The sequence below is a fragment of the Strongylocentrotus purpuratus genome, unplaced genomic scaffold (genome assembly GCF_000002235.5).
Source record: "Strongylocentrotus purpuratus isolate Spur 01 unplaced genomic scaffold, Spur_5.0 spur5_scaffold_6, whole genome shotgun sequence".
Taxonomy (NCBI): domain Eukaryota; kingdom Metazoa; phylum Echinodermata; class Echinoidea; order Camarodonta; family Strongylocentrotidae; genus Strongylocentrotus; species Strongylocentrotus purpuratus.
The window spans coordinates 52,713,523-52,727,121 of NW_022145612.1; the positions used below are offsets into that span (position 1 = coordinate 52,713,523).

The following is a 13,599-nucleotide window of genomic DNA, read 5'->3' on the forward strand; positions in this document are numbered from 1 at the left end:
GTATCAAAATATGCTCATCTGACCGTAATTAAATGCCTAAAATCCCTGAGCTTCCGGTGGCTCTGCCCCCTAGACCCCACGCCAATTAGTGACCTGCCAGTGTCACTAATTAGTGTCAGAATATGCTCCATTAACAGTTATAAAATGCCTCCAACCCCTGAGCTTCTGGGGGCTCCGCCCCTGGACCTCACTTCCAATTAGTGTCCTGCCAGTGTCACAAATAAGGTATCAAAACACGCTCATCTGACCATTATAAAATGCCTAAAACCCCTGAGCTTCTGGGGGCTCCGCCCTCTTGGACCTAACGCCAATTAGTGTGCTGCTTGTGTCACAAATAAGGTATTGACATATGCTCATCTGACCGTAATTAAACGCCTAAAACCCCTGAGCTTCCGGGGGCTCTGGCCCTATTAAAGGCAGGCCCTTGTATGCGTATCTGACCTTTATAAATGCCTTAAGCCACTGAGCTTCTGGGGCTCCGCCCCCTTGACCCCTCATCAATTAGTGACCTGCCAGTGTCATGAATAAGGTATCAAATATGCTCATCTGACTGTAATTAAATGCCCATACCCCCTGAGCTTCCGGGCGCTTCGCTTCTTGACACACCCCCCCCCCCCCACCCCGGGCTATGACTCTAAACTCTACGCTCTATCTGATCATAAATACTCTATAGCCTCCCCCCCCCCCACCCCACGCACTTTGAAAAACGTTCAGTGGGACCTGCATGTAAGAGTGGGGGTGGTGCGGATTTTTAGTTCCCCCCCCCCACCCTCCCGCCAAACGTTTTTGCTCATTACGCCACTGCTGGTCACCATAACGTCCCAATATTTGGCTCGCATAATTTCAAACTTGAGGCCCCCCCCCCCTAAGAAATTCCTGGATCCGCGCCTGACGGTGACGGTGTTGTGGTCTAATTATAAAACTAGAACTTATATTTTCCTGGCCGCCTCTATGTATGGTCAGAACGAATAATAATAAACTTTGTAAATTTATTGCTCATCCTGTCTAGATAATTAATGTATATATTCCCCCCCTTATTTTTTTTTTCTTTTCTTTATTTTTCTAGACCTAAATCGTTTCATGCAGATAGTGCGTCATCATTTGAGTTGGAGGCCAAGGAGGAGAAACATGGAAGAGAAGGACACATCGACATTACAGATGAGATCGAATACAAAGGAGATAGTGTTAAAAAAGGAGTCTAGTTTAAAAATTAAATCTTAAATAATCAATAGCACCACTGGGGCTTTAAAAGTGGAGGTCCTATGTAGGTTAACAAAAATGGGGAGGCGAAGTTGGAGGGTAGGATCAAGAGACTGAATAATAAACTAACAGATATGTGTAATTGTTACCATCAGTACAATATTCTCAGACGCCTCTAATATCAATGTTAAACAGCAATTTCTTGAACTTTTTTTATATTTTACAAAAAATCTATTAAGTGGGTTTTGAGAAACCTCTGCAGCAAAATTTGTTGCTAGGGCGAACTGTAAAGTCGAGCTTTTGTACTATTTTTCCTTTTTATACAGTTTTTGTATTTTTTTGAGTATTATCAGTTTGATGTCATATTGTTCTAATTATAATTAGAAGAAAATGAGCAAGAGGGGGTGGGTGGTGATGGGGAGGAGTAAGATAGAGAAGATATGGTACGGAAAACGAGAAAGAGGAGGGAAGGAGAAAGAGAGAGCGAAGTGGAGAGAGGCGGGCGTAGTTGATTGGTGTATTCTCAACATTTTGTAATCATGAACTAATTGAATTGGTAGTATAACGTAGTACCGTATGTAGAATACTTCATTTATTTTTAGACTGTATAAGAAAAACATCCTTGCAAAATATATCAATCAGTTACGTCCATTTCGATTCTCAACATTGTTATTGCATTTTATTAAACTTGTTATTCTGACATGTACTACCCACTTAAATTGCATGTACATTCCATATGAACTTTTGAGGAAATGGTTGGTCAAAAAAATAATCTGATATCCAAAATGGAAAAAGGGGGTTATTGCATTTTCAGCTGATTTTGGGGGTCTAACTTTGCCGCCGGGGTCACAATTTTATCTTGTATTCAATAAAAAACATGTACATTTCATTCTCCCTATCCTTTGTTTCATGTACGTTCAATGTATAATATATGAAGAATTCGTCATGGATCCAAGAGATGATCATACCTGTAGCAATAGTATTGTGAAATATACAGGTTCTACTTGTATACTTTTTGAATAAATGAAGTCTATATATTCTCTTTATTGCTATGCGAATTCCCTTGCTTTACTGTACAAAGTAAACATACATGTAAAAACTATCTGCTTGTTGCCGTCTATCGTTTTCTGTCCTTCCTCCTCAAGGCCAGTTAAGATTACTCCCGATTATCTGTCCACTTGTTTTAAAAAACAACAAAGACCAATATACACTACATGGATTCATCTCTCTCTTTTTTTATTTCTTTATTTCTCTATCTCTCTCTCTCCCCCTCCCTCTCTCTCTCTCTCTCTCTCTCTCTCTCTCTCTCTCTCTCTCTCTCTCGTCTCTCTCTCGTCCCTTCTTACACTCCTTATCCTTCTCTGTCTTTGATAGGACACACAGTGATTCCATGGTCGCGGTTATTCTATACGAATTGATAAAAGTACATAATCATCACACCACTTTGTACAATAACATTCATGATCTTTATTTCAATTATTTTCAGTATAAAAAGTCATTTACAGAACAACAAGTTATATAAACATTAAATCTGAAATTACACATATTCACAGATACAGAAATCTACTTCTACTGTTTTAATCTTAAACCAAAGAGGCCCCTCCCACAACTAGAATAAAGTTAAATGTATCTTTCAAGCTAAATAAATAAAACTGCATCTATCACTAAACAACCCACACAAAGAGAAAAGAAAAATTGACCTATTCCCTCTCCCAATAAAGAATAAAAACCTAGGACCCTAAGCAAACAAAAGTAAAAGGCAAGCAAAAGTATCAACAGAAGAAATGGAAGCCTTTGAAATATAAGTTCAAGTGATGAACTGGTACAAAGTTGCAAATATCCTAATCCCATTGCACGATACACATCTGTACTAAAAATGGAAGTGTTTGCCAAAGGACATTCAGTTTTTCAAACTTCAGTGTTACTGTGTATGATATCTATTATCTAGCTCTTATTTTATGGATCTTTCAACCAAACATTGCCTGCGCTGCTTTTAGCAAGTATTAGGTAATAGTCAATAATAGAATGTCTTGAGATATCTGAGATTGGTGCTAAAAAGAGATATCATAAATACACAAGGCACTATAGATAAAGGGAACTAAGTACATAGATAGCAGAAAATAAATTAGTCATAAAGATAAAATAGATCTATGTCTAGAGCAATGTTTTCTACCATCTTTTACAATGTTTTTGTGTACTTGAGGACTGTTGAGAAATACATACATGCAGCACACACATTTCTTAGCATCAGCTGGTCAATAATGTAAGAAAGAAAGTCAACAAAAGGCAGTCAATGACACAAGAGGTTGAGACATGAAGTCATGTGCAATACATGTATGAATGATAGTATGAATATAAATATCTTCAATATGTCCAATTAATGATATGGTTTACATACCTGAATACATGCATCTGCATGTTCTGATAAAAGTTTGGAAATCATGACATTTTAACATACTCAACTTTACATAGCCTTCCAATTAAAAATTAATTTATGAGGGGTTCTGAAATACATGTAGAAGAAAACTTAAACTATGATTATCACGTTCCACTTGAATATTTATAAGTATTGTTATAGCACGATTGATATGCGACTCAGTTTAAGTACAAGGCGCAACTCGAAGCTGATTTACAAATACAGTCTTGTTTGGAGCCAGGAGGGCATTGACTCAAATGATTTTACATTGAGTTAACGTCCTTCTGGCGACAAACAGACGATATGCAAATGAAAGGTGTCAATGCCACATGTAGTAATGCCATGTAGAAAGTGAAATGCTCTCTTGATTTGTGGTAAGGTAAAAAGGGGGGGGGGGGCATTGAAAGTCTTAGCTTTGTCTGACTATTGTTCATATTAACAGGAGAGGCATCTTATCCATTTCCAATCTAACCAGAGAGATTTTCAAGTATGAACAAGACCAAGCACATCTAGTAGCTTACTACATATAATTTGGTGATAAATTACAGGCATGAAGCACAGAAGGTCGATTGGTTCTTACGCCCGGTCTGAAAATGTCTATTTGAGTCCTAGTGTGAAAGTGATCACTAACATCAAAAGTGAAAGCAGCAGGTAGTGAGGGGTGTGTTTAGACTAGAGGATAGCTGGCTGAGGTAGCGATACCACACTGGTTGCTCTTGTTTCGAGACATCTTGATGTAACCGCTGAGTCCCCAGGTCTCTCCCCAGCTGTGAAGGTAAAAAGGAAGGAGGTAAACGTTGAGGATTCAAATTTTAGCATATAAGTAAAGATGTGAGATATCTTTTGCTGTATTGTGGAGAACTATCTTATTAGGAAATCAACAGAGTTTACTAAAGAGTAGTGAATTTTGTCATATTATATTTAACATTATGATTCCACACTAGGATTCCTAGAACTAATCCTCCATTTTTATATGGAAAATCACAAACATGGTCAAGTACTAGTTATAGAATTGTGTATATGGGAAAACATGAAAAAGTGGCAAATTGTAAACCGTTTTGAATATGAAAGCATTTCAAGAGCATTTCAAAAGCAAAACACTATGTGGGGCATTGCTTTAATGAGATTCACTAACATGGAAGGGAAAAAAGAAAAAGAAATCTACCAAATTGTTTCATATTTACAAATCAACCTTCTTTTTGAGTAAGGAGAAGTATTTACCTGTTCTTAACAAGCCAGTAGTCCTTTCCTCCATCGGTTCCATAGCCAACAACGAGTACTCCATGGTCAAGCTCACTGCTACTGCATTCAGGCTCATCATACACACCTATCAATGATCAAATACAAGAGTGAAAGTCAAATACAGAAGCTGGCATAAGGTTCTGTGTTAAAGGTACTAGTACACCAATGGAATAATGCAAGGTTACAAAATCGTCTGTTGAGAGCCAGAAGTGCGATAACTTTCTTTTAAAAACTTTAAGTATATGAGTCAACAGAATTTTTGTTCCAAACAAAAGCCTGTGACAATGAGAGAATTGATTAGTCAGCAAGCTGAAGTAAAGCTAGGCATGGCATTTCAAGACTCACCAGACTCGTACAGCTGGAATGACTGGTGGCTAGCATCAATGGCAACAGAGACGGGTCCAACTGAAGCAACGGCTTCCATCAAGGCTTGTTCATCCCCGCTGGTGACATCGGTGAATCCAGTGACCTCGGCAGAATCGCATGATGCTTTGTAGTGGCAAGTCTCGTCCTACATTGAGAAGAGAGGGAGAGACAATATCACAATTAATTCTTGTCAAATGTAGAAAAGTGAAGCCCACTGCTGTGTAGCAAATAAATAAAGCATACATAAACTATAACAATACAACATCATCAAATGAACAACATCCCACAATGAACATCCCCACCAACCCCATGGGCAGTCAGGAGAGATCCACTGTTTGAAATGTTCATGTTGTGGGGTATAGTGGGGTTCAGGTGCAACAACAGAGTCAACAGCTCACAAATTACCTGTGGGCATTATTAAAGGAGAGAATGGATCTTTCTTGCGTTTTCCCATATTTCAGTAGGAAAGATTTTTTCTTTTCTTTTGTTATAAAATCTTAGTAACTAGTGGTGTGGCTACCCAAACAAAGAGGACAAACAGACAGGCACAAAAGATAGAAAAACGTGCCCCTCAAATTTAACTTGAGCAATTGGGAACACAAGCCACATGTATACCTCTTCTGATTTGACATTAAAGTATCCTTATCAGTGACTATAGTATGCTTGGAATGTCTTACCTCAGCATCGTAGGGGTAGCAATCCTCAGAGTCGATACCATGATTGTCGATGACGTACTGGAATCCTTGATCCATGAGACCGCCCTCGCAGCCCATGTTTCCTTCAGTCCTAGAGCAGTCCACCAGGTTCTGTTCGCTGAGGCTGACCAGTTTGGAGGTCTTCTTGAAGGTCTGTCCTTCGAGGGATCCAGTGGTACTGAAGGCCCAGCAAGATCCGCATTGGCCCTATCATGGTCAACAGTAACAAAAGCAAGGGAAAGTGGTGTCAGACCTTTCTAAAATGTACTTTGTGATAGGCAAAGTTTCTATTACTGTATTGCTGATTTGCACTGGTTATACAATGGAACGACAATACTTCATCAACATGTACAATTGCAATGTGTAAAGAAATTGTTTGACACATATGACTACACACATTGTAAGAAAGTTGATAACAAATAATACAATTTTCCTCCATGATCGGCAGATATGACATGACATTAACTATATATCTGCTACAAATCACATTCCTAGACTGCCACTTTGTTTTAGAGTGTGTGGCGATGCATGTCCATTGTATATGTGACATAATTCAGGAAAGGCTAACCACTGTTTGTTCCATTAGTTGAATAAAGCAGAAAAAGATTAAACTGAATTAGGATCTGACAAGTGAGAAAATGTCACAAAAATGCCCTTTTCATATCTTAAAAAGAAGGTTCTGATTACCTGATTCTTGACGGGAGTGACGTATCCCTTGGTCCTCCAGTCGACGGTGTCTGGTACCTGGATGTTAGATGGGGTCAGGAAGGTGCTTCCTTGAACCTTGGTCACGTTGGAGCTCTTGTAGCCGTTCATGGTGGAACGGACCTCATGCAGTCTCTGCACAGAAGAGAGAACAACATGCAAAGAAAAGGGAAGCTGTGAATTCGAGAACTAAACAAAACATAAATCAAATGTGTGCATCTACCATTTAAAAGTCATTGAAAACTAATCAATGCCCTACATTGTGAATCCAATACATGCAGGATAATGAAATAGATAATCATCAGGATCCATGACTAGTTTCAATCTGTGATAAACAATCTTGGCATGGAACCACATTCTGTTGCATATTCACTGGAGATAATGCAATCATTCACGGGATTAGGAAGCATGTGGGCCTTTTAAGGTACAAAACAGTGGAAAACTTAAAAAGATTCAATGAGCAGTTTGACCTCAAGTGTGGATAAAAGCCAAGTAAAAGGAGAGGACACTCGAGAGACTCTTATGCTGCAGTAAAATCCATAAAAATAATAAAATAAATATATATGATGTCCATTCATATCTGGGGTAATTCACATGGCATACAAAAAGATTACAACTGATATTGTTGTAAAAGAGGATGGAAAATTGAATTGAAATTAATAGACAATGACATGAAAAGGTAAAATGATAAAGGAGCACCAATAATGATTGATTGCCATTAAATGACCCATTATTTAATTCAGACACTTGTGTGATGTAGCCTAATAGCAAGTCTTGACAGTCTCGAAAGATAAACTATCAGATAATCACAGGGTATATGGAAGTCAGGTGATGCCATTACAGTCATCAATCTTGGAAATTTATTGTTGAATAGAAGACAATGTTGATACAGACTACCAGGTCCTCTTTATTTCAAATTCTTAGATTATCAAGTATTACCGCAACCATGTGACTTAGCCGCTGTCAAACTTTGTCACAAGACTGACAGATTTTTACAATAAGCTTATGTAGGCCTAGACATAGTCGTATAATAATTTGGAAGACAATACAAGTTTACATGCCCTTCTGAAGATACCAATCATGTGACTTATCTCTTATTTGACTTTGTCACAAGTTAGATTGTCTTAGTTCATCACAAAATAGTGTACTATTTGGAGAGTAAATATTTGTGAAACTAATCTAATATGACACACAACAGCTTGGCCTTGGGTATTAGTATCAGGATATCTATATAATAGAGATTTCACTATCAGACTTTGTAAACAAGCCTTAGATCTATGCCAAGAAAAGAAAATATGGTGTAGATACAATTTGATAAGATACAGGTCTTTACAAATGATAAGATAGGATAGACTAATAATACAGTCCTATAAAACTCCTTTAAGAGGCTTTGTCTTACACCCTACTGGCATACCAGTACCCGTCAAACTGATGGATTTTACAGGCATCACATGATCATTTACGTACCGGTAGTTCAGAATCACCTGACACTGCCTCAACAAACAATTGGCAAAGCAAGGTCTTGTGACCGAAACCTAAACTCATATTGATAATAGCGGAAAGGATATGGGAGGATCAGGAAGTCATTGTAAGTTGGTGTTGGGGAATTACACACTTTAGCCTGGGCATTGGAGTTTGATGTGAATAATACAATTGAAAATGAAACTAAAACTGGACCCAGGATCAAGAAGTCATCCTGGTATTTTACATTGGAAAGGCCTTGATATAAGGAAATCAAAAATAATTAGTTAAAGGAAATCAAAAATAATTGGTTCAAGGAAATCAAAAATAATGTTCAAGACAATAAAACATATCAAATGTTTTGTGGAGTGCAGTGGTTTGTAACATGTACCAACTACAATGTAGATCAGGTTCCTGATATGGTTCTACCCTCACTAAAATGAGACTTAGTCAGTGTTATATGTATTGTATTACACAACATAAAAGATAATGAAAGCAGGGTGGGAATAAGGTGTATGTGTATTTTTATTTACAAATCTTATATGTAGGTCTAATATTGCTTGGTAAGATAATAAATAAATTAATGTTCACAGATAAAAAGGAAGTATGAAGCAAGAAACCAAGAGGGGTATGAAAAAGAAAAATGCACTATCATCATAACATTTCTAAATCATTTTTAAATTTCATTCAGATTTGGAAAAGAGGGGGCATAAGGGCTGAGGTTAAAACTACTGAGTATGAAGCATATTGTGTGGGCAGAAGTTGAAAAGACCTATCCATCCATATCTCTTATCTTTGGAAATGAACAATGGGCGTCTAAACAACCCACACAAAGAGCATAAGCACGTGAGTTTGCATCAAGTTTATAGATAACAGGAATAACTGCAAACAAAGAAACGAGGGTTACAGGTACTGGTTTTTTTAGCTTAGTCATTCCACAACATGCACTGTGATGTATATGCACATCACACTCTTGAGTTTCTATTCAGTCAAACATGTTCAAGTTGATAATTCCCTTTTTTTCTGAACAGAATTTTCTTCTTCCTCTTCCTTTTTATATTCTGAGCAGGAAACTGATTACAATAAATAAAATGCAAAGATCATGGAGGCCTACTGCAGCATTAATGTCCTTATGGCAAAATAGAATGTTGGACACGTTTCAATTTTCAGAAGAGGGAAAAAACTAGAAAGCAACTTATACATAGTAGCCAATGAAATACGTACTGCAGAAAAGGCAAAAGATGATTCAGAACTAGAGCATTGATTGAACGAGAAGTAGACTAAACTCTAAGACATAATAATTTAGAATGGATAATGATAGTCATAGTTAGTGAACGAAGATCTAGAGCAAGGAGTGTCTTACCATATCACCATATTCGTTCATTCCTAGCCTGAATCCCTTCTTGTGTAGACTGTGGTCCAGGTTGTGCATGTTGATCATCTTCACATTCTCCTCCCAGACGAGTCTCCTCTCCAGCTCATTCATATCATTTGTGTAGCTCTTGGTGTGGGCTATCTTCCACTCCAACCACCTGGAGTCTAGGTCTGGGCTGGTGGGCTTCACGAAGGCAGCAGCGGCACAGGCAACAAGGCCCATTGCGACAAGGAATGTTAGATTGGACATGATGATAACAGAAGCTTTCTGCAAGACAGAAAAGAAGAGAAAAAGTTAATCAACAAGATTTCATAATTAAAATTGACATTCAAATCAAATGACTGTAGACTACTGTACCTCAGCTCAGCCACGGCAATACACATGGCCTGCCTAAACAATCGATCTAACATTAATATTATGACCAGATCTAGATCTAGTTTACATGAATTCTCACAAGAATTTAAAATTCTTCATTCATTCCTCAGCCTCAGGAATACAGGAAAGGACATGATGACTATTGATGTAGGCCTACAGATAAGTAGGACTACAAGTACAAATAGTACTGTAGTGATTCAGCCTGAGCCACTACGGCTCTGGCGGCATATGCGCGTAAGTCCCGCATTAGGCGACACCCGCGGTAGTTTCCGCGGGCGTGCTTATCACTGGGAACGTTAGATTTGGACTGGAACTGTAACCGTGCGACATGCCGTTTGCTGTGTTCCTCTGAGTCTCGGATCTCAACGTAGCTTCGTGGAGCTCCACTCATCGGTGCTTCTTGAGACTTACTTCAAGCAGTTACTTCTACAGCCTATGGTAGGATTGACCCTTAGTATTGTAATTAAGCATATTGCGTAGTTAAATAGTAGGCCCTGCTGTCTAATAACCGCCCCGTCACTACAATGGCGTAATCGGCAGGATTCGAACCTGCGCGGGGAAACCCCAATAGATTTCCAATCTTTTTAAGTTAGTTTTAGTTTAGTTTTAGTTAGAAGTAGGCTTTAAACTCATTAAGTGGGGAATAATGTAGTGATTCAGCCTGAGCCACTACGGCTCTGGCGGCATATGCGCGTAAGTCCCGCATTAGGCGACACCCGCGGTAGTTTCCTCGGGCGTGCTTATCACTGGGAACGTTAGATTTGGACTGGAACTGTAACCGTGCGACATGCCGTTTGCTGTGTTCCTCCGAGTCTCGGATCTCAACGTAGCTTCGTGGAGCTCCACTCATCGGTGCTTCTTGAGACTTACTTCAAGCAGTTACTTCTACAGCCTATGGTAGGATTGACCCTTAGTATTGTAATTAAGCATATTGCGTAGTTAAATAGTAGGCCCTGCTGTCTAATAACCGCCCCGTCACTACAGTACAATGCAATGTAGATGCTCAACAAATTAGTCTAGAATCTAGGTGAACTTCACACGGCAAGGTTATGGTACGGAAATTGACAGACTGTTTGCCAATGTACAATGTGAGCGAGGGTCATGGATCAAGTCAACAAGAACTAGAAAAAGTAGACATGATTTTGTGCTAGATCTAGACTATACTGGTAGAAATCAAATCCAACTCCAAGCAAATTAAAGTTAAACTGAACTTAGAGTCTACTAGACCGAAAGCTTCAGTCTCTATACCGTCGGTTGTTCCACTGAGACTACGTCTGGCTCCACTAGACCTCCGGTTATAGAGACTGAACGACTGCCTATGCCAGCCTGTGTTGAACTTATTCCGCTAGATTTTAGCCGCTAGGCCCCTCCCACAAACTTGCCACGGCCGTATTGTGATGCCCCCAAAATCCCCCAAAATGTCATTTTACCTCGTCCATATCCAATTTTAAATTAGGCCTAGGCTATAATACATCGGTTCCACTTACTAATTTGATGTAAATAATCCGTTTAATGGTCCCTTTTAAGGAAATTATGGGTCAAAATCGACATCCATGTTGAAAATCTTGCAAGCCGTCCGTTAAACTCTCGCTGCCGTCAATCTCATCCCTTCTAGTCTACGCCGAAGGCAAAATGATAATGAAGGAAAAACTGTGCGCCATCTACACGTTCGTAATGGCGTTATCACAGTTTTTTCCTTCATAATCATTTTGCCTTCGGCGTAGACTAGAAGGGATGAGATTGACGGCAACGAGTGTTTAACACGGCTTGCAAGATTTTCAACATGGATGTCGATTTTGACCCATAATTTCCTTAAAAGGGACCATTAAACGGATTATTTACATCAAATTAGTAAGTGGAACCGATGTATTATAGCCTAGGCCTAATTTAAAATTGGATATGGACGAGGTAAAATGACATTTTGGGGGATTTTGGGGGCATAACAATACGGCCGTGGCAAGTTTGTGGGAGGGGCCTAGCGGCTAAAATCTAGCGGAATAAGTTCAACACAGGCTGGCATAGGCAGTCGTTCTGTCTCTATAACCGGAGGTCTAGTGGAGCCAGACGTAGTCTCAGTGGAACAACCGACGATTATAGAGACTGAAGCTTTCGGTCTAAGAGTCTACCTGCTTACGTAGTAGTCTACTTAGCCTAATTACCGCCAAAGGCTGAACTTATGTTTTGACTTAATTATGGCTGAAGTTTCGGAACACTTCTGTTTGTAGATCTAGAATAAATTTAATTATCATGAATGATACTGATACTAATAGACCTAACTTGCAGTTGCATTTAAATTCTGTTGACTGTTGAATTGTCTATTGACTCTTGAACAGTTGAGCAATTTCAATTTGATGACAACAATTAACGAATAACGTTGACTAACTTAATCGTAAATGCTACGGATGATTTCAGGAAAGAAACTCGTAACTCACCAGCTGGCTGAAAAGAGGAATCCGTCTGTAAATTACTTTCAAGAGTACTAGAGATGATCACTGTTCTGCTGGTTTTTATAAGCGATGTTGATGGTCTCGTGACTTCCGTAATTGTGGAGCGACTGGGCTTCAAAGTCCGTGATACACAGAAATACAATGCAAAGCATGATGATGCAAGCAAGGGGGCCGAGGTCTCGTGACTTTTCATCAGCATGTGACCAAACAGGTGACGTCACCAATACTAGTAGTCTTTAAATATAGACACATTTGTTACACCACTCGGGTTAATAACATTATGTTCTTTTCCTCATAATGACGAAATGTAAAAGTGAAAAAATAGCGTGGTATGCATAAAAACCCAAACATAATATATGAGATATATTTCAATGTTTTTTTAATCACTGGAAGTATTAGTGTTTTCCACTTCAGGAGTAATTATGAATTACGAATAAATGGATAAAGACTACGTAGGCCTACGTTGTATGTTTTTCTTCGATACCTAGTCTCAACTATCAGACAAAAAAGATATATTATGATTCACTGTCGTGACCGATAGAAAGATAAGAATGAGTTATACGTTACAGTGGCGGGTCCAGAATTCTTTTACTGGAAGCAGGGGAACATCTCTAAAAAATATTAAAATAGAAAAAGAAGGGGAATTTCGAAAGAGAAAGGGGGAGAGGATGGAGAGAAAGCGAGAGAACTAATGATGAGAGGGGTCGGGATGCCTAAACGGGGGGGGGGGGGGATCTAAGATGACTGGGTGTTTTGCACCACTTGCCTCAATTCTTTCCTTCTTTTTTTAATGTTAAAACAATGAAAGTATGAACAGTGGCCAACAGTCTTGCCAAAGTCGAATTTCCGTCAATTCAGGCGATATGATCCGCGTTCTCAATGACATATTGAGCTATTGTGGAATAATTGCACAATGCATATCGTACTGCTTTTACAAAATATCCAGCTTGTGATAGGTATTGTATCAATAGCATTGAGTCGTAATTATATGTGTACAGAAGGGTGTTAAATGTGGCCAATTTGATGTAAATCTTATATTTTTGTTTAGATATTGGTACACGTTTTAAATGTCGTACCCTTCAAAATACTGACATAAATACTGTTTGATAATATACATATCAATAACAATCTTTTGTTATTTATTGTTATTGATTCTTTGCTTATTCACAATCATCAAAGTACAATTATAAGTATGTTTTTAGAAAAGGCCAAGCTTTATGATGACGTTTAGCCACATACGTATCTATTCTTTCTGCAGCAACCAGGCAAGTAGCCAATTTGAAGTTCATGTACAGGAATAAGGATATTTTTATTGGA

General features: G+C 38.7%; 1 protein-coding gene across 1 annotated transcript; it reads right to left on the reverse strand.

Annotated features, from left to right (window-relative positions):
* Positions 1–2,647: 2,647 nt before the first annotated feature.
* LOC115918235 (cathepsin L1-like) lies at positions 2,648–12,428 on the reverse strand. The gene is made up of 7 exons (XM_031000553.1): positions 12,268–12,428; positions 9,449–9,727; positions 6,607–6,759; positions 5,902–6,126; positions 5,204–5,369; positions 4,838–4,943; positions 2,648–4,383 (listed from the first exon to the last, which is right to left on the reverse strand). Exons 2-7 carry the CDS (start codon positions 9,707–9,709, stop codon positions 4,284–4,286), a joined length of 1,011 nt encoding a protein of 336 aa, XP_030856413.1. The 5' UTR covers positions 9,710–9,727; positions 12,268–12,428; the 3' UTR covers positions 2,648–4,283.
* Between the last annotated feature and the right edge of the window lie 1,171 nt (positions 12,429–13,599).